Genomic DNA, 22,500 nt, shown 5'->3' on the forward strand with positions numbered 1-22,500 from the left:
AGGGAAGGAAAGGTTATATCCGAAAGTAAACACCGAGCCTGCTGCCACCTACAGCCTTTTATAGTCGTTTATAGCCTAGACCACAGCGCCCGCAGACCTGCGCGGACGTGTGAGGTTTCTGGGGCTGCTCGCCCTGGGCCCTGGCGTAGCGTGTAAGGGCTGTGAGCTATGGGCAAGTCTTTGCTTTTGCAACCTGGGGTGGGGAGTTTACGTTTTTAACGAGCAGAGCCAGTAGCCAGGATGGGTAAATAAACCACAGGCCGCCACAGCGCTATGGGAAAACGGCAGAAGAGCTCTGCGTACCTCTCCCTCCAGTAGTTTAAGGGGGGACCGTAAATCCCCTGGCACAGAGATTGGGAGATAGCTCTGTGTGCCTGGAAAGCGGACGTGAACACCGTGGCGGTGTGCTCCCAGCAACCGGGCAGAGAGTCCCCGGGGTTTGATGTTCCGGTGTAGAGCATCCAGGAGGCAGGACCGCTGTACAAACGCTGGGACATGTTCTAATGCTAAACCGCTTTGTATCGGCTGCTGTGCCCTTCGGAAGGGTAGGGCTGACTCTTGGAAAAGGTTGTCACGGATCCTTCGCTCCTCCTACCCAGGGCTGTAGATGTATAAGAGGTTTCTGTAAGAGGGGAAAAGGGTTCTCCAGTCCACTGCGGGATCCTGCCCTTAATCCTTGGCGAAACCTTAAAAAAGGTTTTGGCGAAAAGTTGAATTTCTCTTCTGTGCAGCCAGGGACGTTGGTTGTGCGCCAAAAGAGCAGCCAGCTGCTAAAAGTTTTCCAAATCACCCATCTCCTTTCCCGCTCTGTCATGTGCATCATCTCTGAACTGTCCTTATACCCCCTGACTGCACCCGGTAGCTTCACAGTCAGCAGGCATTGATGGTCGGAAACAAGGGAGCTCCGAGGACACTTTATTTAACACCTCCACAGGTAATACCTGTCCAGAAATCCTCGACTCGCGATTACCATTATTGCAATAAATGCAGCAGTAACCAGTTGAAAACAGCACTTCTCAAGAGTTTTACATGTATAGCTAGCTTAAGCGCTGTTTTGTAGACATACTGCAGATGAATACAAACAAGATCTTGGGTATCCTTCGAATTACAGAATTTTTTCTCCCGGTGTTTGTTGCTCACTGCATGACTGAAATGACCCTCCCAATTTCTTTTATAATTTGGTGGCTACGTTGAGAAATGTTTAAAGGGGCACCCCGAGATTCAAAGTAATATTAGTATCTCGAAAATGTCCTTGCCTCTAATATCAATAGCACTGGAGGTATATTAAAATAGACGTTTCAAAATCAACAACTCTGTTGTGTGTTATAATGGATATATTTATTTAGCCTACTTCGCTCAACTTGGACGGTACAAGTGAACTAGCCCGCTTTATTTTTGGCTAGTCAATTTCACTTTCCGATTCTCTGCCCAATCACAATAAACACTGAAGCGCGTTTTTTTTTTTTTTTTTTAAATCTAAATATTATCCAGTAATGTATCCCCTTTTATATTTTCTGGAAGACGTGACTCGGGGAGAAATTGTAATATTTATTAGCTTGGTTGCTTCAACAGTGCCTGGCAATGTAGTGGTTGAACGGCAATATTTCTGTCCCGCATACACATTATTTGGCTATTTTCCAGTTCTGGGAGAAGGCATTTGCAATTTTAAAAACGCAAAATTTATTTCTAAAGGGTTCAGTCTCCGCAAACGAGCTGACCTCGGAGGGCTAAGAGCGTTTAAAGTATTTGGAGTGTAATTAACATGTAGATGAAGTCCTAATTCCTGTATCTATGCTAAAAACATTTACCGGGAAAGGGTTTAAGCGTTCGGGAATTATTATACACATGCCTGCATATAATGTACATATGAGTTTGTGGGGGGTTTTCCTGTGCCCAAAAGTGATATATAATATACTTGTAGCCTAAATTTAATCTGATCATTTCCCCTATGTTGTGTTCTAAACGCTCACTTTGTTCCCATCCCTCCACCCCTCCTCTGACCTATATAAACCAACCAGGGGTTATGTTGGCGGCTTTTGCGCCCTGCAAAGTTGGCACGGCTGTTTTCTGCCTAATAGGGATGACCATTTTCCGGTGTCTGCGTACCGTCAGTGAATTGCGCTGGGAGCAGTGGCATGACCTCGGGGTTCTTTCCCATTCCCATACTCTGACCTGCTTGTGACCTACAACACGGACCGTGACATCTGAATGAACTCTGCGAGCAACTTCGCCAAGTTCACTGTCCATCAAATAACGAGATACGGTGGTCTGAGCACCGATAATTACCACAGGAAACCTTTATTATCGCCACAGCCATCTATTCTACAGTCGTCAGTCCGAAAAGAATCAAGTAGTAAAGAGTGAAAAGAATAATTAAAGATATCTTGGAAGGGGGTCAAGAAATTAACAGCCTGATAGGAACAAACTTTGATTACAAGTAGTAATTGCTACACTTCACTTGCAAATGCTCATGTTTATTCGAAAAACAGTTTCAAGTCTTTTTTTTAACTAGATTCACATTAATTACATCATTCAACAAAGCGGTTACAGTGCTAGAGTGCTCGGGTGATTTTTAGCTTGGTCCTGAAGAATCGTCCCCTGTTGGATGATTACTCCTCATGCAAGCTGGAGCCAGGAGGCTACAGAGCTGCATTTGCCAGCCGGCTCTCGCCTAGGTGAGCGGCCAGGTCCCACCGAAATAAAACAGAACTGGAGGTGGATCAAAGCTTCGCGGGTTTTAGAGGCTCACAATAGCGTCAGTAGCGTTTGGATGGCTCAGTTCAGTGGTTGTGCTAATTCAAGTTAGTCATTGACACTTGTATCCACCGCCTACTGATTTCTCCTCCGTTCAGCACAAAGATTCACCTTAAAGACAAGGTCAGCAGGGCAGAGGCTTCTGGTTCACTAAAGGGTCAACCTGACAACGGCACTTAACTCCGACTTTCAGTTGCAACCTTTTCCAGATTTGACCTGTCACATTTGGCAGCCATGTTTTTGCTGTAGGTAGCTGAGATGTTGCAGGGAGTGAAATTATATTACGTGATTTTCTGATGTTTAATTAGAAATGCTGCTCCAGGTAAGTTCTCTGGGCGATGGCCGCTACCACACCGGCTCACCGTTAATAAATTATTCCGCTTGGTTTTCGGGCGGTGGGTCGCCATCTACAGCAAGAGGGCTCAAATATTTTTACTTTCTCCTTTGGGGGGATTACACAAGTTACAAGAAAGTTTACTGAGCGCAGAAGCGTCTTTGGAGAACACATCCCACCACCCAATGTGTCAGCCTTCACAAAGGGAAATTTCATCCTAAGGGTTACAGGTTTAGGATGTAGGTATTCTGCTCGACTCCTCCGATGTTTGATATCTTGACTTAGAATAGTAGCCATATTTTGTATCGTGAAAAGTAATTATCGGATGTTTACACTTCTTCATCGTTTAGACAGACAGTACATACTAACTCTGGTCATCTGAAGAAGTGGGCAGTGCCCACGAAAGCTCATGATACCATCTACATGTTTTGTTAGTCTATAAAGTGCTACCAGACCATTTGCTTGCTGTTTTTTTCTGTAACAGACTAACTCGGCTACCCCCTGAAACTCCAGTACATCCTATGTACCTGACCCAAAGCCCAGTGATGCTATCATCATGCCCCTAAGTGAAAATGAAATAATGTGTTCATTCAGCTGCACAAATCATGCTTAGTACTAGCCTAAACTCTCCTCCCAATGCTCCCATGTAACTGCCATTTCCATTCCTGGACATAAAAGGTAGGCATTATTTCACTTTTCATTTTACTATTATAAAATATTTGTGAGAAATTCCTTTACAAGGGGAAAAAGCAAAATTCTGGAATTGAAGTGTAGGAAATGGCCATGCCCCTCCAATAGGCCAGTCAGCATCCAAGCTTAATTCCATGTGAATACATATATACACCACTGTACACCGTATGCTGTGTGACAAATGATCTAATTCTCAGTGCCGCTGATAGTTATTTTAATGCCACTATCGCTATCGATATTAAAATCATTATTCTGCAAGAGGTACCACAGTGTATGCACAAGTAATGGATTTCGACCTTTTAAAACTGGAATTTTCCCGTCAGAATCAAATAGTTAAATGTCCCGATTCTTTAAATGTTTGTTTTTAAAAGATCACTACCCTACTGCAATCTGATTCTCTCGTGCAGGCTTCAACCTGCAACTAAACTGCAGTCTAGAGCACGTTTATCCTCAAAATGGGATTTAGTGAGGAACCCTAATAATAGCAGCACAGTCCTTACTATAATAGTGTTATAATGTACAATATTAATATACAGTACTATCTGAGGGACCAGAATACATCTTTATTGGATGCACTCTAAAGGGAAAGAGTAGGAGTGAGATGAAATACATTCACTTTAGGTTACTCTATGGAAAGCTAAAGAGTTTTTAGGAAGTTACAGAATTGGGATGTTTCTGACAGGTTTGGACCTGTCAGCTTGCAGCGACCCCTTATATGTTTCTCTTCTTCACTGACCATGGGAATTTCTAAAACTTATTTCCCAGTGTGATACACTCCAACCTCCCTTACAAATATCCCATATGGCATAATTAAATTCCTCTACATGTGGAACAGGAAATCCCAGGCCACCTGTAGTTAGCGGCTGTAATGAACATGTGCTACAGACAGCTATTTTTCTCTCCCGTTTTCTGTATACTCTCTATGCGGTCAGAAGGAAGAGAGCAGGGGGCTGCCCAGGGCACTAGTGTGGTTCAGAAGGATGCTCAGAAGATAGGGCTTTCCCCTGAACTTTCAGGAGTCAGGTGAGACGCAGCACGTGAATCTAAATCCCTAGGGATTCTGTTTTAAAATCTAGAACCGGCTGGTTTCTTTCCCCAGCCATCACCTCTAGGCCAGCCAACCCTTTCCAGTTTAAGGAATTTGGACTCTTTTTTTCTTTTCATTGCCCCTCAGAGTCTGTGCATCCGCGCCCGGCTGCCCCCTCCAAGAGTGCAGGGCGCGTGGGACAAAGCAAAACCTTTCTAATGTGCCAGCGGACAACAGGGGTTCTCTGCACTGGAAGGCGCAGCCCGGGCGGTAGCTGCATCCCGAACCCCTTTTTGCCTTGGGCAGCAGCAGGGAGCCGAGGAGGAGAGAATGGCTGGGCCCGGCGGCAGGGCCTTCTCAGCAGCCGGATCCCAGCCCCCGTAGCAGGGGGCTGCGGCAAGGAAACGGAACCGGAGGCCCGTGGAAACAAATCCTGGGGCGTCTCCCACGCCCGGCCCCTCTGAAGCTCCCGCTCCTCGCCCTGCCCGCCCCGGAGCGAGGGGCCGCGGCAGCAGAGAGGCGGCTTCGCACGCTCACGCTTCCCGGGACCCCTGGCGGCTGGGGCTGGCGCCGCCGGGCTGCAAGGGGTGGAAGAAGAGCTGCAGCCCGTCCACGGGGTGCACGATGGGCACAGTTTGCATCTCGGGGAAGCTGGGGGTGGCCAGCTCCCAGCGGGCCGTGCGGACCAGCTCGATGGCCAGCAGCTTGAGGATGGCCCTGGCCAGCTCCTTGCCGATGCAGCTCCGCACCCCCCCGCCGAAGGGGATGTAGTGGAAGCGTCCTGCCCCCTGGCCGTCCTCCTGCCGGGCCGAGTCGAACCTGTCCGGGTCGAAGCTCTCGGGGGGGCTCTGGTACACGGCCGCGGTCTCGTGCGTGTCTCGGATGCTGTACATCACGCTCCAGCCCTTGGGGATCTGGCAGCCCTGCAGGGGAGGGGGAGAGGCACATCAGCGAACGGGGCCCTGGCCTTGCGGCGCGGCTAGTGCGGGTCCTGAGGCGCCAGCGGCTCTGCGGCTCCCTCGGCAGAACCCGCCCGCTCCCTGCTCCCTGCTCCCCGCCACAGCAATCCCGAGGGTCGGCCGACAGAGGGCGGCGCTCCGCCCTGCCCAGACCCGCCCCGGCCTTCTCTAGAGACCGGCTCCGGCTTTCTCCAGGGAGGGGGGCGGCGTTGGGCAGGATGTTTCTTTCCATGCAGGCCAAGAGGGGGGCTATGTCGGGGGCGGGGCGCTGGATGCTCCCTAAACACCTTGCCAATGCGGCAGCTCCAGACACACACCCCCTGCAGGGCGCCGGGGTTAACGGACATGACTTAGTGTTTGTCCTCCGGGCCGGGCCGGGCAGGGCGCTCAGTGCTGGGTCGCCTCGCTCCCGCCAGTAGCCCCAGTGGCCCGTAGGACTCGTGCGATGGGGCCAGCTGGATCTAGAGCCAGCTTCTTCAGCTCTTAATCGGACAAGCAGCCCGCCTCCTGCTGTGTTCATTGGGGCGACCGTGCGCCAGCAAGGCTTACTCTCCTGTTAGCTGTAGCTCAGGAAAGCGGCCAGTACCCTGCTGGGCACTATTACAAATAAATAACCAGTTATTTAGGTTCTAGATGCTTTATGTTTTCCAATTTCTGATGTTAGTGTGCATTCCCCTGTGCACTGTGCTTTCTACAATGGTAAAACGCAAAACTCGGTGCAAATGTATTTTGCACTAACTTAAGTGCACCTGCAGGAGGCAAAATGTCATCTCTTACTGTTTAGTCGGTGTTTCATACTAAAGCTAAATTCCTCCTGCAGATAAGTTTTACTATTTGCCCAGCTGCCCTTATTAGGAAATCAGCCCTCTGAAATACCCAGAGGTCACTAGAGAGGAAGAAGAAATTGGTGTAAAACTGTCTGATAACACACGCTGCAGAGACACATAAATGAACAAAAGCTGCTTGGTTCAAAGCTGTACCCGAGTCTTTAAGAAACTGCAAACACACAGATCACTTACATCCAGCTCAAAGGTCTGCAGGGCAGTCCTATAGCCTCCAGAAACGGGTGGCAGCACACGAAGGACCTCCTTGACCACGCAGTCCAAGTAGCGCAGGCGGCTCAGTTTTTCCAAGTTTATCTCCGGTTGACAATCACATTCTGCCCCAGGTGTCATTGGCCCTGTGGGCACCGACAGCCTGCTGGGAGGCTGGCTGGCTTCCTTTTGCCTGTGGTTTGAATGGTGAGAATTTGTATTCAAACTAATTGTGTCTTGTGTCATTCTGTTTAACGTGGGCTCCTTCTGGAAAGGAGTCTGTCGGATAAAACGACCTTCAACCTCTCCTTCTGCTTTTAAATCAAGTTTCTGACTTTGATTCTTCGGCGTCCCTTCTGGCCAGGAGAGGAGTAGCTGTTGGGAGTCACTGTCTTTCGGTGCATCTTCCCAAGGTTCACTATATGGGTGCTTCTTTTGGGAGACTCGAGGCGAAAGGCAATGGCACTGCCTATTCAAATCATGGGATACCAGTTCCTGTCTGATTTTTTCTGTCGCCGAGGGGTGTTTCAGTAGCAGAAGGATTAGAGAAGTGCTGGCACTAGCAGTGGTGAAGAAAGCAGCGAATATCAGCTCAATCGCTGACTCCTGTGAGATAATCAAAGGTGACAGTTTTAAATGCATGTGTGTTTTAATGTTCAAATCATACTCACACCTGTTCCCTCTGGGCAGCGCTGTCTAGCCCCAGGAGGCCTGTCTTCATTTCCACTCTTTGAGTTTTTGAAACTAAAACTGCTATAACTTTAGTTGCTCTCCTTTGCTAACTGAGCATTATACAGTACTGCACCCGTAGCACATATGTCCTCGTTCCACTACTCCCTGCGAACCTGCAAACATTACCAGTAGAAAGAGAAAGAAAGGGAGAAAGAGTCTGACTGCAGATTTTGCGAATAAAGGTTATCTTCGCACTTAGCCTTAGAGATTTGTCCTCAGAGGCAGGCCTGGGATCTCCGGCAGCAAGACACTACACTTCATCTGCACAGATTCTTCCACTCTCTAAATATCACCACCAGATAGCCATGTCTTCTGCATGTATGGAGGTGGGTGCTGATCCTCGAGTGCTAGGTTCCTATGCTATCATCTAAAACAGGTACCTTTAGTTCAAACGCCCCCTGAAGTCAATGTAAAGAGCCCATGTAGTTGAATAGAACTGGACTCATATCGACAGTGAGTGAAAGTAACAAGACACTTGCTGTGGGCATCATACATTATGCACGTGAACTTCCTCTGCTCTGTAGCCAATAGAGTGTTACCTGGTTACAGGTATTTGATAAATCCCGGATTCTTCGCTTGCCCCAGAGGCAAGTGCGTGTCAGAGTTTGTAGATGAACAAGCTTTTTTATTGCTCAGTGACATTAGTGACACAACATCTAAAATCCTGTCAGTGATCTTCGATCGCTCAAAATCCCCTGAGGCCATCAGCCTCTGCCCCATGCGGTTACACCGCGCACAGAGAAAGAGAACATGTGCCGCCACATGGGCTGGATTTTGCAAGGCCCTGAAGCTAAACTTTAAGGGGATATTCCTGCTCACATGCGTAAAGGTAAAGGCTTTGCTGGTTGCATCACAGTGCTCAGCGCCTGGCAGGACAGAGCCCTGTATAACAAATATCGAGACAACCACGGAAGAACTCCAGACACCGTCCCCCGCCTGCCTCTTTCCTAGGCATTTTAAGTTCCGTGCACAAAACAAACCTAGGAATTCCTAGAAGCAAAAACGGAGGTGTATTAGCAGAGGAAAACACCCGGCTCTAGTGTTATACATGTACTATGTCCATAGGGTGCTTTACACACATTTGTCACAGTGTGGCTCTGGCAACTCTGCAAACAGCCAAGTCACAGAAAGATATCGAAGTGGGCTATCTGTGCAAACAGTAGACAAAATATCCATCAGATCTTGTAGCCAAAGCCACGGCTCCCCCAAACTGCACAATCAGGGCCTTCTAGGAACCTCCATTACAATTTCACAGGAAAACAGCGAGTCCCTAGCTAATTCATGCAAGGTGAAATCCTGGAAGTTTCTTAGTTCCCCTTTCTCTTTCCCACCCACCCGCAAATAAAAGGGAAAGTGCATCTTGAGGATGTGACCTCAGGATCCAGGATTTAAAACTACGACCGAAATATTTGACAATACCTATCCTGCCTTTTTGTAACGATGTCTGTGCTGTTTCTGTCCTGTTGCTTGGTCTTTGCAAGGCACAATATCACACTCCCAGGTGCTGTTTAGAATACACAGTCGTGCGCAGAATACACACAGGAGAGGCCCCCGGCATCCCCAAGGGCTGTCAAGGAAGAGAGATAATACCTCCCCACTTCTGCAGGGAAGACAGACAAACTTTGGGGCTACAACAACCCTGCAGACAGTGTATCCGGAACTTGGGCTTCCAAGAGACTGCCGGTCACCATCTAGTGGCAAAGAGAGGGCTTTGGGGGTGATCTAAGGGTGAAAATGACTCCAGCTGTCTCCCATCTAGGTTAAAGACTGTAAGAAGGGAAGGGGTGAGTGCAAAACACAGCAGTGAAATCCTTGCCCTATTGAAGTCTATGGCAATACTACCACTGCCTTCAATGAGGCTGGATCTCCTCCCTCTTCCAGGCTTTTCCAGAGCCTCTCCCACACTGCCAGCATAGGCACCGGCGAGCTGGCGGCGCCGTGACCCGGACAGAGACTTGCAAAGGCTGGGTAGAAAAGACAGCGGGCTGCAGGGGGGCAGGAGCAAGTCCTAGTGGAGGAGCTGATTGGACGCACTGTGACTCTTGTGCAGGTTCTTCTCCCTGCGAACCGGCCCCGCTGCAGGATTTCCTCGGAGTTTACAATTACACGTCTGGGCTGGGAACAGCTCGCAGCGCCCCGGGGTCTTATTTCCTCTGAACTGGAAGGGAAGCCACGCACACAGGAAGTACCCAGAGCCAATCCGGTTGGGCAGAGGCACTGCAGGGGTCCCATAGCAAGGCTGCTCCTTTGCTATCAGTTCTAGGCACAGCAACAGGTGTGGTAGGGGTGAAGGAGGAATCATTGTCCAGCTGGCGGGGGAGGGGGATGTCAGTGTCCCGGCTCCCCAGGATACCTCTCGGATGGGGGAGGGCTGCTTTCCCCTTTACCTGTGCGCAGTAGGGGGAACAGGCATTCCAGGTACCCCAAGGTACTAGCTACAGCAACGTCTTGGTTCTTTCGAGGCGAAGTTCCACAGGGAAATCTCGCGGCGAAGTGTAACAAACACCTTCTACATCCTCCTCCTCCTCCTCGGAACTGATGATGTCACTGCTGCGTCAGTGGCGAGGATTCCTCACTTTGTGTTTGTTAGCCTCTACAATGCTGCTGTTGAACTGAGTGTTGTGTAATCGCACAAAGGATGAAAATAAAGCAGCGCGCCGCGTAGTAATGCGGCTGGCAAGGGCTTTCTGCAGCTAAGACATTACAGTCATCTGTGATTTTATTTCTTCTTTTATAGCCACTGGAATGTAGGTGTCCTGTAGACTTCATCTGGACTCTTATTTAGTCTGGTTCGTTATGGAACAATCTTCAGGATTAACCTGTTTTCTTTCAGCTTTAATTGCACCTTTACTGTGACTTTACTGCAGGTTAGTTTAGTGCGTCCTCAGAAACCAATATGCCCAATATTTGCCACCGCCCTGTAGCACCTTCATTCTGTTCTCATTGCCTTCAGCGAGGGCCCTACCCCGCTGTGTTAAAGGAGGCGCTCTTTCCCATTCTGGGACTAGCTGTTTCTGGTAATTTCGATAAAATGGGGGACTTTTTAACCGGGATTTTACTAGTCTTGGTTTTGTGAAGCACGTGCTGCATTCATTCCCCGAGTATAATTTACAGCATCTCGGGCGAGCAGAAAGTACTCTTTGGAAATTATTTACACGCAAAGCAAGACAGAATTAGTGTACATTCGGGTTTGGAAAGACCCTCGGAGATGTGTATCCATTGCTGTAAAGCAACTTCTTTACCTAGGAAGACCGTTCCACTAATATTCCGCTGCCTCTTTTATTTTAGTAAAAGACGCCGTCACATTCGTCAGTAACCGTAAATTAGTTCATAATACGCAGGAAAGGTTCTTTAAATGCATCGGACGCAGGAAAACACCCTCCTACCTGCACAGCATACCGAAGAGCGTACTAATATTAAGACAGGCTCACTCCCTTCCCCATCACAGCTATCTCGAATGGGGTGAGCCACGCCAGCTCTGCCCATCTTGGGATCTCCACTTGCTCGTATACCTTAGGGAGGTCTGGGTACACTCCCACAAATATAACAGTACCGATCCCCGTGCTTCAATTCACAGCGATAGTTATGTTCATCTATTTTGACTAATGTCACAGACCCCTATTCCAGTCACATCTAGATGAAGAATACTGATTAGCACGAGTTACAAATTAGTACATGATTGTTGCCCCATAGGTTAGATTTTCTTAAACAGCGAGATCGAATGTATTTGGTCATGTTAATTAATCTCTAAAATAGACTATTTCCAGGGTAAACAAGTTATAAAATGTGGGGTCCCCCCACAAACTGCTGTGCTACACTAGTAGCAACACGCCCTTTTATTCAGCAGAAAAGTAGCAGATACCTCTCGATGTGCAGACTAGACTCCCTGTCGGGGAGTCCCACGTAGGCTCCAGACCTCTTCATCCGGAGACCCGCATCCCACGTTAAACACCGGGAAAGTGAAGCACACAGGGGGGACTAGAAAGTAGCAGAACCCAAGTCTCCTGGGTACGAGGCCAATGTTTTATCTACTCGGTTACCCTGCTCGGCCACAAGGAATCCTGCTTCCTGGCTCGGAGCCAAACGGGGCTCTTTTGCACTCACGTGAGAAGATGCCAGAAATAGGGGAGATTGGAGACAGAAAAGACTCCATAAGAGTTCCTTGTTCTCCTGCCAGCAGGATTGTTGGAATGGCCTTGTGGCATAAGCTCTCTTTTACTTAACTTGCTATGATATTGTTGCTTTGTAGCATAAACTAAACTGAAGGAGCTAGGTGATCTGTCTCTATCAATTTTTCTGCCTACACTAAATGCCTCAGGGTCTCAGGAAACGCATTACTTTTACCGCTGGTATCGGGGAGGGGTGGGGAAGGGACGCCAATAGACAGTGCTGCGTTTCCATGTTTAGACAATGCCATTCCATCCACACACTTCCAGATTTTCAGCAGCAAAGATTCAGAAACTTTACAGAAACAGATCAACTGCTCCTACCCGATAAAGATCCTGGGTGAAAACCTGACCCTGCTGGAGTTCATGGGAGTTTGGAGTCAAATGAACCGGGATTTCATCCCAGACGAGCATAATTTTTATCATACCATCTGACACTGGCTGATGCTCGGGAAAGAAGGTGAATTAGAAAGACCTCAATATTTTGGCAGTTCTCTCAGGTGGGCAGCCAAACATGACTGGTTTTGGAAACCCAGGGCAGTAAGAATAGCAGTTGGTTCTCAGCTGGAGAAGAGAAAGAGGGGTCAGTTACCCAGTTTAGGTTTAGTAACTCCTGGATACCTAGATATATTTAAAACCTCGCAATTACAAATAGACTTCAGTCAACTACTGAACATGCTCAGTACTGTCTATTATATCTATGGTGACCAGAACAGCATGGTGATAGGAAGTGACTCACTATTAAAGACAAATACTTTCGTAGTTCTTCGGAAAACTCACATTGCTTTTAATTGGAAGCTTTGTCTGACCAAGAACGACACGAATTAGCCCTAAATAATGAGCTGTCTCATGTTTAGAGCACATCCACACTCTCAGTAATACAATTAACCAGCTGGTCCTAAGAAGTGCCCCAGAATCCATCATTCCATCCCAGGAGTCATGTTGTTTCAAAGATCTCTGTTTACCGCCCCCTGGAGCAGTGGCATGATCCATCGGCCCCTCTATAATAGGCATGGGAGAGTGTGAAGAATGTACAATCAGTTCTATCATATCAAAGATAGTATTTTGAAGTGCATTGAGAACACATGGATTCGCAAGAGATCCCATTGGAGCTGGCCAAACCTAGCAGCATCTGTTAAAACCAGGCAGATGCCTGGAAGAAAAGCCAAGAGGATAAGGTAGGAGGACAGCAGAGGCATTTATTTACTTTTAAAATATTAACTCATCTCAAATGCAAAGCAATGCAACCATGAAAAGGATGTCTATCTCTCTTGTACTCCCCGGAGCACTCTTCCTAAATGTCTGCTTCACCTGCTCTATGCTTAGGCTTGAGAACTAGTGAGATGTTTTCCCAGGCCCTTATTTTATCAAGGTGGACAAGCGAGGTTTAGTACCCGTGGGCACTAGGGCGAGGAAGACATTTGACTACAAGCTTTCGGAACTGTTTGTGATGGAGTCACCCAGAGTAGGTAAAACAAAGGTGGAGATATCAGGGATCCCTCCCTTCAGCAGCTTTAAACACAGAAGCCAAACATCAAAGAAGGGTCTCTTTACCTTCAGCTCCTGCATGGTGAATTCTTTGCCATGGTCCTTGGCACTGTTTAATAAGAAATCCAGAGCATCACTGTGATCTTCTGAGTTCCTTCTTTGCAGTTTTTCCATTATGGCTTTCTCCATGTACTCATGTAACATATCCCTGGCTTTGATCCCCTGCGAAGAGTCAGACATGATTGATCAGGCACTGTCGAGCCCCAGTGAAACACCATAAGAAGAGATCTCCACAAATGACACTCACGGATCCCAAGAATCCCACCGCTCTTACTCTATATGGCTCAAATCCAGACCCCTTTTGTGCTCTGTGGAGTTCTAGTCTGCCAACTGGCAACTAAAATAGTAGGAAGGCCAAATTAATTTGCGTATGCTAGAGACACAAGGCAGGTGAGGTAATATATGATAGTGAACTAAATTCTGTTGGTGAGATAAACAAACTTCAGAGCCACACAGAGCTCTTCTTCAGGTCTGGGTTTGTCTTTGCTGACATCACTTGGCAAGAGGCTGTTGGACTGGTGGGAAGTGAATAAATTCTCCCTGTGCTACTCCAACGCATCCTGTAAATGGAAGTTCTGCCCGGGGAACACTTGTAGGGTGAAAGCAGTGAGACAGGAAAGCTGATGCCTCAGTGACTTCTTGATGACTGCCATGAACAAACTCAGCTTCTTCTAAGAGCAACGGGGGTTCTGTGGTACCTGGCTAAGAAAGGGTGACTTAACAAGCCAACCCCAGTCGAATGCTGGGCTCAGGAAAGGTCCAGGAGTTTTTTAAAGGCAATGACAAAGGGGTTAGCTATTCCAGATAAGCATAATGTGATAATCATGCCCAATTTACTGTGTGTAAATGTGTGTCAGATGGCTGCATTTCCATTAAAGCAACACTCCATGCAACCAAATATCTAAGGATAAGGGGGAATCAGCTCCAAAGCTGTGAGTATGTAAAGTAGAAGTGCATTCAGAATGCAGGGTGTCTGGTTCTGTGACAAGCAAGTTGTCTTATGCCAACCTCCTCCTATAGATCACCCTACTGTAGAAGCCCAGAGGCAGGGTAATCCAAACTGAAAAAAATCCATTCACAGATTTTGCTAGGATAGTATTATAATCATATATAGGTCAGACTATATGAGCTGGTGGTCCCTTCCGGCATTAAACGCTATGATTCAATATCATCACAGGCCATTAACATCGTCCAGCACCTGAACAGTAAACCTAACAAACAAAATTACAACGAAGTATTTCAACCCACACAACCTGTGATGTGCCAGATAGGGCTGGTATTGACACTTCTTACCAAAGTTGCCCGACACTTCCTTTTACAAGACCCTGTTTTCTTGCAGTGTAAAGCTTTGCCAAACTTCAAGTGTTTGGGCTGAAATTTTTTCCATGTCTGCATCAGGCTTAAGTATTTTAGCATTTTTGATCGAAATTGTTTGAGTGAAAAATAGGCTGTTTTGTCCTTGTTAAAAGAATTTGGCATCCTTGTATTTGAGTCTCTAGCTCTCACAGGCTTTGATGCAGGATGAGAAATTTGGCAGGGCGTAGCCTTCAGGGTCTGGAACTTTTGCCATCTCTGTAAAAATCCACCCACATTTGGACAAGTTATAAATGTTGGAATTTTGCTAGCTCTTTACAGCTAAAAACTCTGGGAATTCCATCTTCCCTGGGCACGCTCCAGCTTTGGGCGGCAGGAAGTTGAGATGACTTCAATGCCCTGTTCCCCTTTTGACATCAAGATAGCCTATGGGAGAAAGCAGAGGGATTTATATGCAGAAGGGACAAAAGCACAGAAGGGAGAGTAGATTAGAAGGAGGCTGTGAAGAGAAAACACAGGACTGAGGCCGAAGGCTGTCCTCTGGGGAAGAGAGGAAAGGGTAAACTGGGACTAGATGTGAAATGATGGGAAACTGGGACTGGTTGGGCAAAGAGACTAGGATTGGCAGCTAGGTGGGGTAAGAAGGCTAGATGGGAAAGGGTTTAATGGGTAGCAGATTTAAAACTGATAAAAGAAAGTTCTTCTTCACACAGCGTGTAGTCAACCTGTGGAACTCCTTGCCAGAGGAGGCTGTGAAGGCTAGGACTATAACAGAGTTTAAAGAGAAGCTAGATAATTTCCTGGAGGTTAGGTCCATAAAAGGCTATTAGCCAGGGGATAGAATTGGGGTCCCTGGCCTCTGTTTGTCAGAGGCTGGAGAGGGATGGCAGGAGACAAATCGCTTGATCATTGTCTTTGGTCCACCCTCTCTGGGGCACCTGGTGCTGGCCACTGTCCGCAGACAGGATACTGGGCTAGATGGACCTTTGGTCTGACCCAGTACAGCCGTTCTTATGTTCTTATGTATAGAGGGTTCATAGATTTTAAGGCCAGGAGGAACCATTAAATCTAATGTGACCTCAGAGGAGACTGTAACTAGCTGGAAAATTAAAATGGGAAGCAATGGGATGTGGGGAAGGACATGAGGAGAGGAAAGGTAGATCTGATAAGGAACCAGGGTTCTAGGAAAGAAGCGGGATTGGTTGAACAAACAGACTAGGGTGGGGAGGGAGAGAAGAAGACTGGACCAGGACCCAGGGAAACTAAGACATGGGGGATAAGGAACCATGGGGCTTGGGCAAACTGGGCAAGGCAATTGGGAATGGAGGGGATATTGGGAATAGAAAGGATTATGGTAAAAAGGATAAAGCTTGTGTGGGGGGAGGGACAGGGAGAGGAGTCTATGCCCTAGATAATACTCCCTTCCAGTGCCTAAAATTGAACCCAAGATTCCAGAATCTCAGCATTCCTCAGAGAGCCTACAGATATCTCTGAAACCCACTGGCCCAGTGGGTGTCTCATCCTCCCCTACTGGTCGTCTCTGCAGAGAATGGTCAGTGACTCTGTTAGGTCAAGTGGCAGAGGTCTGTGAGTGGACGTGAAGGGTCCAACTCTGTTGATGACCCATGTGAATGTCAGTGGGATGCCACATAACAAAAACTCTGTTTCTTAATTTGCTTTTCCAAACTCCTAGGAAGAGGACACACCCAAGAAATCATCCAATGTCACCAACTGGATAGAGATGGAGCTTCCTACAGTGCTAGATTCAAGAAACTCTATTTAATTTAACAAAGAGAAGGTGAAGGGGTGACTTGATTATTGTTTGTAAGCACCTCCGTGGGGACTATTCCAGAGAAAGCCAAGGCATAATCCAACGGAAATTGGAGTTAGTCAAATTCAGACCGGAAATAAGGTGCCAATATTTAATGGTGAAAGTGATTAGCCTTTGAAACAATGTATCCAAGTCCTGGTGGATTTTCTATCACTGAACACTTTTAAACCACGTCTGTTTTTTCTAAATGATCTGCCCAGGGTCTTATTCTGAGGGAAGTTCTAGGCCTGTGCTTCACAAGAGGTCAGAGCAGAAAATGGCAATGGTCCCTTCTGTACTTAGATTCTACGAATCTCTGTTAGCCTCTTCTCCCTCATACCCACAGAACTATGGCACAAACAAGTCAACAGTCTGTGTACTATTAGGGCAACAAATAGCCCTTAGCAAGGACTATCTCAGCCGAAGGAAACGGCATTCTCTGAGCCAGCACACGTGTGCGGAGACGATAATACCATGATAATAGCAAAGGCAATAATCTGTGGAAAGGAATTTGACAGATCACTAGCCTGCTGAGAATATAGCAGCACAGAACTGAAATTCACTCCAGGGAAAACTCTGCATGTAACATAACAAATCGAAGCCAACACTGAAAGGTGCTGGAAGCAAATATATGAGAAAACAAAACGAAAAGACTTGGCTACGAGGTGTAATTAGAGAATAATCTGTACTAAGAAAATAATCTGACACTATATAAGAAACCAGCGCAAAAGAAGTGTGTGTGGGGGGAGAAGCTAACTGATCACTGCAACTAATACAGCAATGAAATCTGTTTAAAACGCGACTCGTCACCCATTCGGGGGCATGTCCAAGGTAAGAGGGAATTCTTGGCCAGACAGAAGGATGGGGAGTAGGCGATTCTCTGTGTTTTAAAATGGCAATAGCGATCCACCTTTCGTTACAAAAGCTAGAGCACAAAGCATGGACCCGGACCGTCGCAGAGGGGTAGCCGTGTTAGTCTGGAACTTTAAAAACAAGGAGAGTCCTGTGGCACCTTAGACTATCAAGATATATAGAATCAGGAGCTTTCCTGGGTAAAACCTCGTCTTGTTTTGGCTACTGTGGCTGGACGTGTGTAAAGCAAGGCAGACTGTACTCGGTAGGTTGCAAGTTTGGAGGCAAAGCAGAGGGAAGCAAAGCGGAGCGACTCGGGCACAGTACCTTGCGCAGCCCACTGAACGGTATGTTGAGGGGCAAGGAGAACAGGTTCTCCACCAGCTGCTCAAAGGTTTTGGCCAGGTCCTTGAACTGCTTTTCCTCCAGGCTGAGGCCCAGCAGAACCCGAGCTGCAACGCGGAAAGTCAAGGTTTTAGCGGAGGAATAGACCGCGATGGAGCCAGGCTCGCGGCACCAGCCCCGCAGCTCCCTGCTCACGACCTTCTGGATCCCAGGGAGGTAGCTCTCCAGGGCGGCGCGGCTGAAGACTCTCGCCAGGATCTGGGGAGAGGGAAGGGCAGAGCGTTAAGAAAGGAGAAGAGGCTGCTGGCAGCTGCGCCTGCCAAGGGACCCGGGGGCGCCAATTGGCTTCCTGCTGGAAGGGGCTGAGCAGCGACGACAGGCTGGCCCGAAGCAGCGTGGGCTTGGCGGAGTTAGACACGGCCCCAAGCGCCCCTTCCCCCGCCACCGCCCGGGGTCACTCCCCATCCCTCGGCCCCCCAGCGCCCCGGGGCTGCGAGCGGAGCTCACCTTCCTCCGGTGGCGGTGTAGCTCGCCGCTGGCGTTCAGCAGCGTGTTGGCGCCCAGGATGATCTGGGTGCTCTGCGGCCACTGGGTGCTGACCAGGCTGTGCTCCCCCAGCAGGATCTTGCGGATGTTCTCGGCCCCGGTCACGCGGATCACGGGCTTGCCCAGCAGGTGGGTCTTGAACACGTTGCCGTACTTCTCCCGGCGGGCGCTGTGGAAGCTGGAGCCCTACAAGGAGCCGGCGGGTCAAGCGCGGAGCCGCCGCCGGGGCAGCGCTCTCTGGGTCCCGCCAGCCCGCCCCTAGCCCCGCGCTCAGGCTCTCTGGCTGCGGAGCCCCCCAGCCCCAAACGCGTCCCCGGCTGCCCGGGAGCGGGAGAGGAGCTCGCTGCGCCGCCGGGGCTGGGGGGCTCGGCTCCCGAGCCCACGTGGCTCAGGAATGAGAAGCATTTCAATCTCTTCCTCACGTTTCAGCCAGTGCCGGGAATGGCCCGATCCCCGTGGGGAGGGAGGGGGCAGGCTCCGCAGGATCGGTAGCGCAGGGGTAAGCCCCGCTGCAGGGCACCCCTTGCCCGCCCCAGCCCTGGCCTTGCAGCCCGGAGACTGCCGCAGGAGGCACGTGCTCCTCCTTCTCCTTTACCTGGACCAGCCAGTGCAGGGTCTCCCCGAAGAACGGCCACCCCATGGAGCCTTTGGGGAGCGGCAGGGAGCTGCCCCGGTCCCTGCTCAGAGTCCACCTGAGAGTCCACAAGTGCCGGGAGGCGGCGAGGAGGAGCCCCAGGGCCAGGAGAGCAGTGAGCGCGGCTTCCAGCCAGGACCACACGCTCATCCCCGCCAGCAACATCTTCGGCTCCCGCCGGACGTGTCGCTTGTCACCCGGCAAAGCGCCGCTGCCGCTGGCGAGCGGGGCAGGGGACTAGGCTGTCGGGAGGGAAGGAAGAAGAGACACTGGCCCTCGGTTTCACATCGTCTGCAAAAGCCCCGCGACAGCGCGCCCGGCTCGGGAGCAGTTCAGGGGTGGAGGGAAGGTGCTCACGCTCTGGAGCGGGTGAGGGGAAGGTGAAGGCAGCCACTTGGCAGAAATGATTTATTTGGAGTTAAAAAGAATCTCAGCTGCTGGCGCCACAGCTTCGCCGCCAGCCCCGCGCCCCGCACTTCCAGCGCCCGGCAGTTTGCGGGCTGGGGTTTCATTGTCTTCTAGCAAAGGCGGCCCCGCTCATTCAACAGAGACACGAGAGAGCGAGGGACCCTCCTCCCAGCTAACGTGTCCCCCTCGCTCCACTCTCTCGCGCGTCCCAGGAATCAGAGCGTCAGGATGCTGAGCGCAGCAACCCAGGGCTCCGCTGGAGAAACTTCCTGGCAATAGGCGGCTCCCCTGGCTTGGGGCAGCAGCACTTCCAGGTGCTGCCGCCAGCATCCTGAGCACTTTCTAACTTTAGCCAGCCAGGGAAAGCGGCGCCGCTCCCCCGGGGGCACCGGCAGAGCGACATCTGTCACAGAGAAAGGGGGTGTCGGATACTCACGGCTCCGCAGCACTTTGGCGGCGCTCATAAAGCCAATGATCCGCAGCGCCAGGGCAAGTCTGCAGCCCAGTTCCTCTGCCCCCGTCCCTTTTAGCGAGTTTTATAGGATAGTGGCTGCGGACGGCCCGATCCACCTTCGGGGATGACGTCTCGGCTGCACACTCCACGCGCGTGACGAAGTGCAATGATTGGAGCCTTGCGACGTGCGGGTATTGATTGAAGGAATGTGGGGAGCCGCGGAGGGGAGAGGGCTGCGGTGACAGATCCTGCAGCTGGAGGGCTGGGACCCAGGTAACCAATGACAGGCAAGCCACAGTTCACTCCCACTCTCAGCCCCGCACCGGCCAACCCGCACGCCCCTGGAGCCCAGCGGGACTAGCGGCCTGCCAGCCCCTCACGTTTCCCCCACAGCACCTTCCCACCCCTCCCCCGGTCTGCAGCGCTAACCCAGAGCGGGCTGGACCCTCGGGCGCTTCGCCCCAGAGCGCTTCCTTGCGAATGGAACCGGCCCGTCCCATTCCTTGGCTTTCACGCTCCCCAAGATGGGACAAACCTCTCCGCGCGAACTGAGCCGCTATTTTCAAAGGGAGCGCGGTTCTTTCGCGCTCCTTGCCCTCCCAGGGTGCTTCGGGAGTCCCGTCCCCACCCCTCCCGGCTCACTGGGAGCGCACCCTGCAGCCCAGGTTGCCAGGCGGACGGTGCCTCACACCAGCAAGCTGAGCTGGAGAGCACGTTTGTCGCTTGCACACGCCCTTTCCCTGCCCCCCGGAGCGCCCGCCAGGCCCTCTGCTGCCTAGCGCGAGCAGGGCTCAAACCGCTGCCAGGGGAGCGCGCGGGGCCGGCCGCGGCGTGTTTTGGAGCAAGCGGGGGAAGATTTCCACTGAGCTGCACGTTCCAGCTGTTCGAGAGCCGGTCGCTGCTGACATTACCTGTAGCTTTCTATGTTGCGCGCGGCTCGGCAAGTGCTGCCTGGGAGGCTGCCCTGCCAGGGGAGGGGCGCGCAGAGCAGGGCGCCTACTGCCGAAAGCCCAGCACGGGCCGCTATTTAAATCCGAACCGGCACTGTCACGGCCTTGGAGCGCTGGGCCGAGTGTGACACTAACGTGCCCTATTCCGCACGTAGGCAAAGCTCTGCCTGATGTCACTGAGCGCCTTGCCTGCGTGAGCAGTGTGGGATCCGGCTAATAATGGGCCAGGCCTTCTGATCCGAGCCAGTTTCTCCGCTCAGTCCTTCCTGGGAGCTGTATTAGCCCCACGCAGAGCCCTGCGCAGCAGGAAGGCTTGGATTTGGCTCCTCAGAAGAACCTTGCTGGCTCAAAGCCGGCCTGGCTCCTGCTTCCATCCGAAGGCATCAGGATGGGTCCTATTGGCGTCAGTGGGAGCACTGCTCCCTGGGTTCTGTTTATTCTTACCCGCTTGGTCCAAAGGAAAACTCTGCCTCCTTACGTCAGGACAGCATCTTCATACACCACATGCACAGCAGCAACATGCACCTCCCAAGGCGCTGGCCTCGGCCGGCAGCCAAGCAGTTTGCCAACTTTCCTGGTAGCCCCGCACCCCATCCCCGCCTCCTAACGCAGCTCCAGTTGCATCCTTTGGCGTTTGGCGTTGCAGCCTACAGGAGACACCTGTTGTTTGTTTGGATGCCAAGGTTCAGTGGCGCTCCCTTCCCTGAAATTTTAGAGGCCCCTCTGGAGAATTGTCTCCGCTTTCCTTTGCTCCAGGCCTGATTAAGCCTGTTTGCTGAAGGTACAGCTAACAAGCCCATGTCACTACATCCAGCGCCCCTGTGCCCCCCTAGGAAAGAGGTTAGGGTGGTTCAGCAAAGCCTAACAACGTAGAAGGAATTCGGTGGGAAAATGTCACTGGTCAGTCTAGGGCTGCACCGAGACAGGGCGGGTTTGCCTTTACAAAGGGGCTGAAAGAGTCACAGAAGCACATGGGCCGGGGTCTAAGGAGGGCACATCACAAACCCGTTGTGGGGGCTGAGGCAGGGTGGGTGGGAAATTGCTCTTTAAAGGGCGGTTCGGGTAGCTGGATATTTCTCAATTCACAGGGACCCTCTCTATTTCCAAAGCCACGGGAAGTCCCCAAACAAGCACGGCAGTGTCTGAGCTGGGTCAGCAACTCCCCAGAGCCTGTTTCATTCAGGTGCCAAATGCCTTCTCTTTGAATGATCCCGAAATTATAACTCCTCTGCGCACTGCACCTCACCCCGCCTGCCAACAAGTTCCTCGTCTCGCGGGCACTGCCAGGTGAAAGTCTCCCCTCCTCCCCAAAATGGCTTTTAAAAGGGCTGAGCAGGCTCCTTCAGCGTTAATCATCTGAGGATCTGAGGGGGATCAGTACCCTTTTGTAGAGCACCTCAGTCCACACGGGGAGCGCAGGACTAGCCAGGGAGCCCCCCAAGCCTGCTCGCCTCCCACGGGAACCTGGGCTGAAACCCCTTCCATGGCAGCCACTTGCGCCTAGAGGGGACACCAGACAGGAAGGAAGACACTGGAGAGGCAGCCCGCAAAGCCGAAGCGACAGCGCCCGGTCCAGCTTCCCAAAGCTAATCCCTCCGTGCCCCCCTTTGGCCATTACTGCTCCATCCCTGCTGGGAAACACCTAACAATGCACTTTAGGAGAAGTACTGACCCCATAGGAACTTTCCTGACTCTGCTGCTCAGATGGGGGCGAGATCTCCAGGCCACGCCGAGCCCGAGTCACTTCGCTGGGAATTTTCAGCTCGTTTCACACCCAGGGAAATCCCCAGGGCGAAGAGAAATTCTTCCTGCTCCTTTGCTGGGGGGCTCCTCGCGCGCCCGGGACACACAAACACGGATGCGGACAATGACACCGTATGGACAGTGTGTGGCACGTGTTTAATATTTCCATCACGGAGGTGAAGGCGGGTACAGAGGAGCTT

At 50.8% G+C, this 22,500-nt stretch overlaps 1 protein-coding gene across 1 annotated transcript; it reads right to left on the minus strand.

Moving 5' to 3' along the window:
- Positions 1 to 1,466: 1,466 nt before the first annotated feature.
- CYP26C1 (cytochrome P450 family 26 subfamily C member 1) lies at positions 1,467 to 22,301 on the minus strand. The gene is made up of 7 exons (XM_014581831.4): positions 19,590 to 22,301; positions 18,707 to 18,987; positions 18,073 to 18,297; positions 17,548 to 17,823; positions 13,251 to 13,406; positions 6,784 to 7,404; positions 1,467 to 5,728 (listed from the first exon to the last, which is right to left on the minus strand). Exons 2-7 carry the CDS (start codon positions 18,908 to 18,910, stop codon positions 5,339 to 5,341), a joined length of 1,872 nt encoding a protein of 623 aa, XP_014437317.2. The 5' UTR covers positions 18,911 to 18,987; positions 19,590 to 22,301; the 3' UTR covers positions 1,467 to 5,338.
- Between the last annotated feature and the right edge of the window lie 199 nt (positions 22,302 to 22,500).

This window comes from Pelodiscus sinensis, chromosome 8 (assembly GCF_052426305.1).
Source record: "Pelodiscus sinensis isolate ZL-2025 chromosome 8, ASM5242630v1, whole genome shotgun sequence".
Classification (NCBI taxonomy): Eukaryota; Metazoa; Chordata; order Testudines; family Trionychidae; genus Pelodiscus; species Pelodiscus sinensis.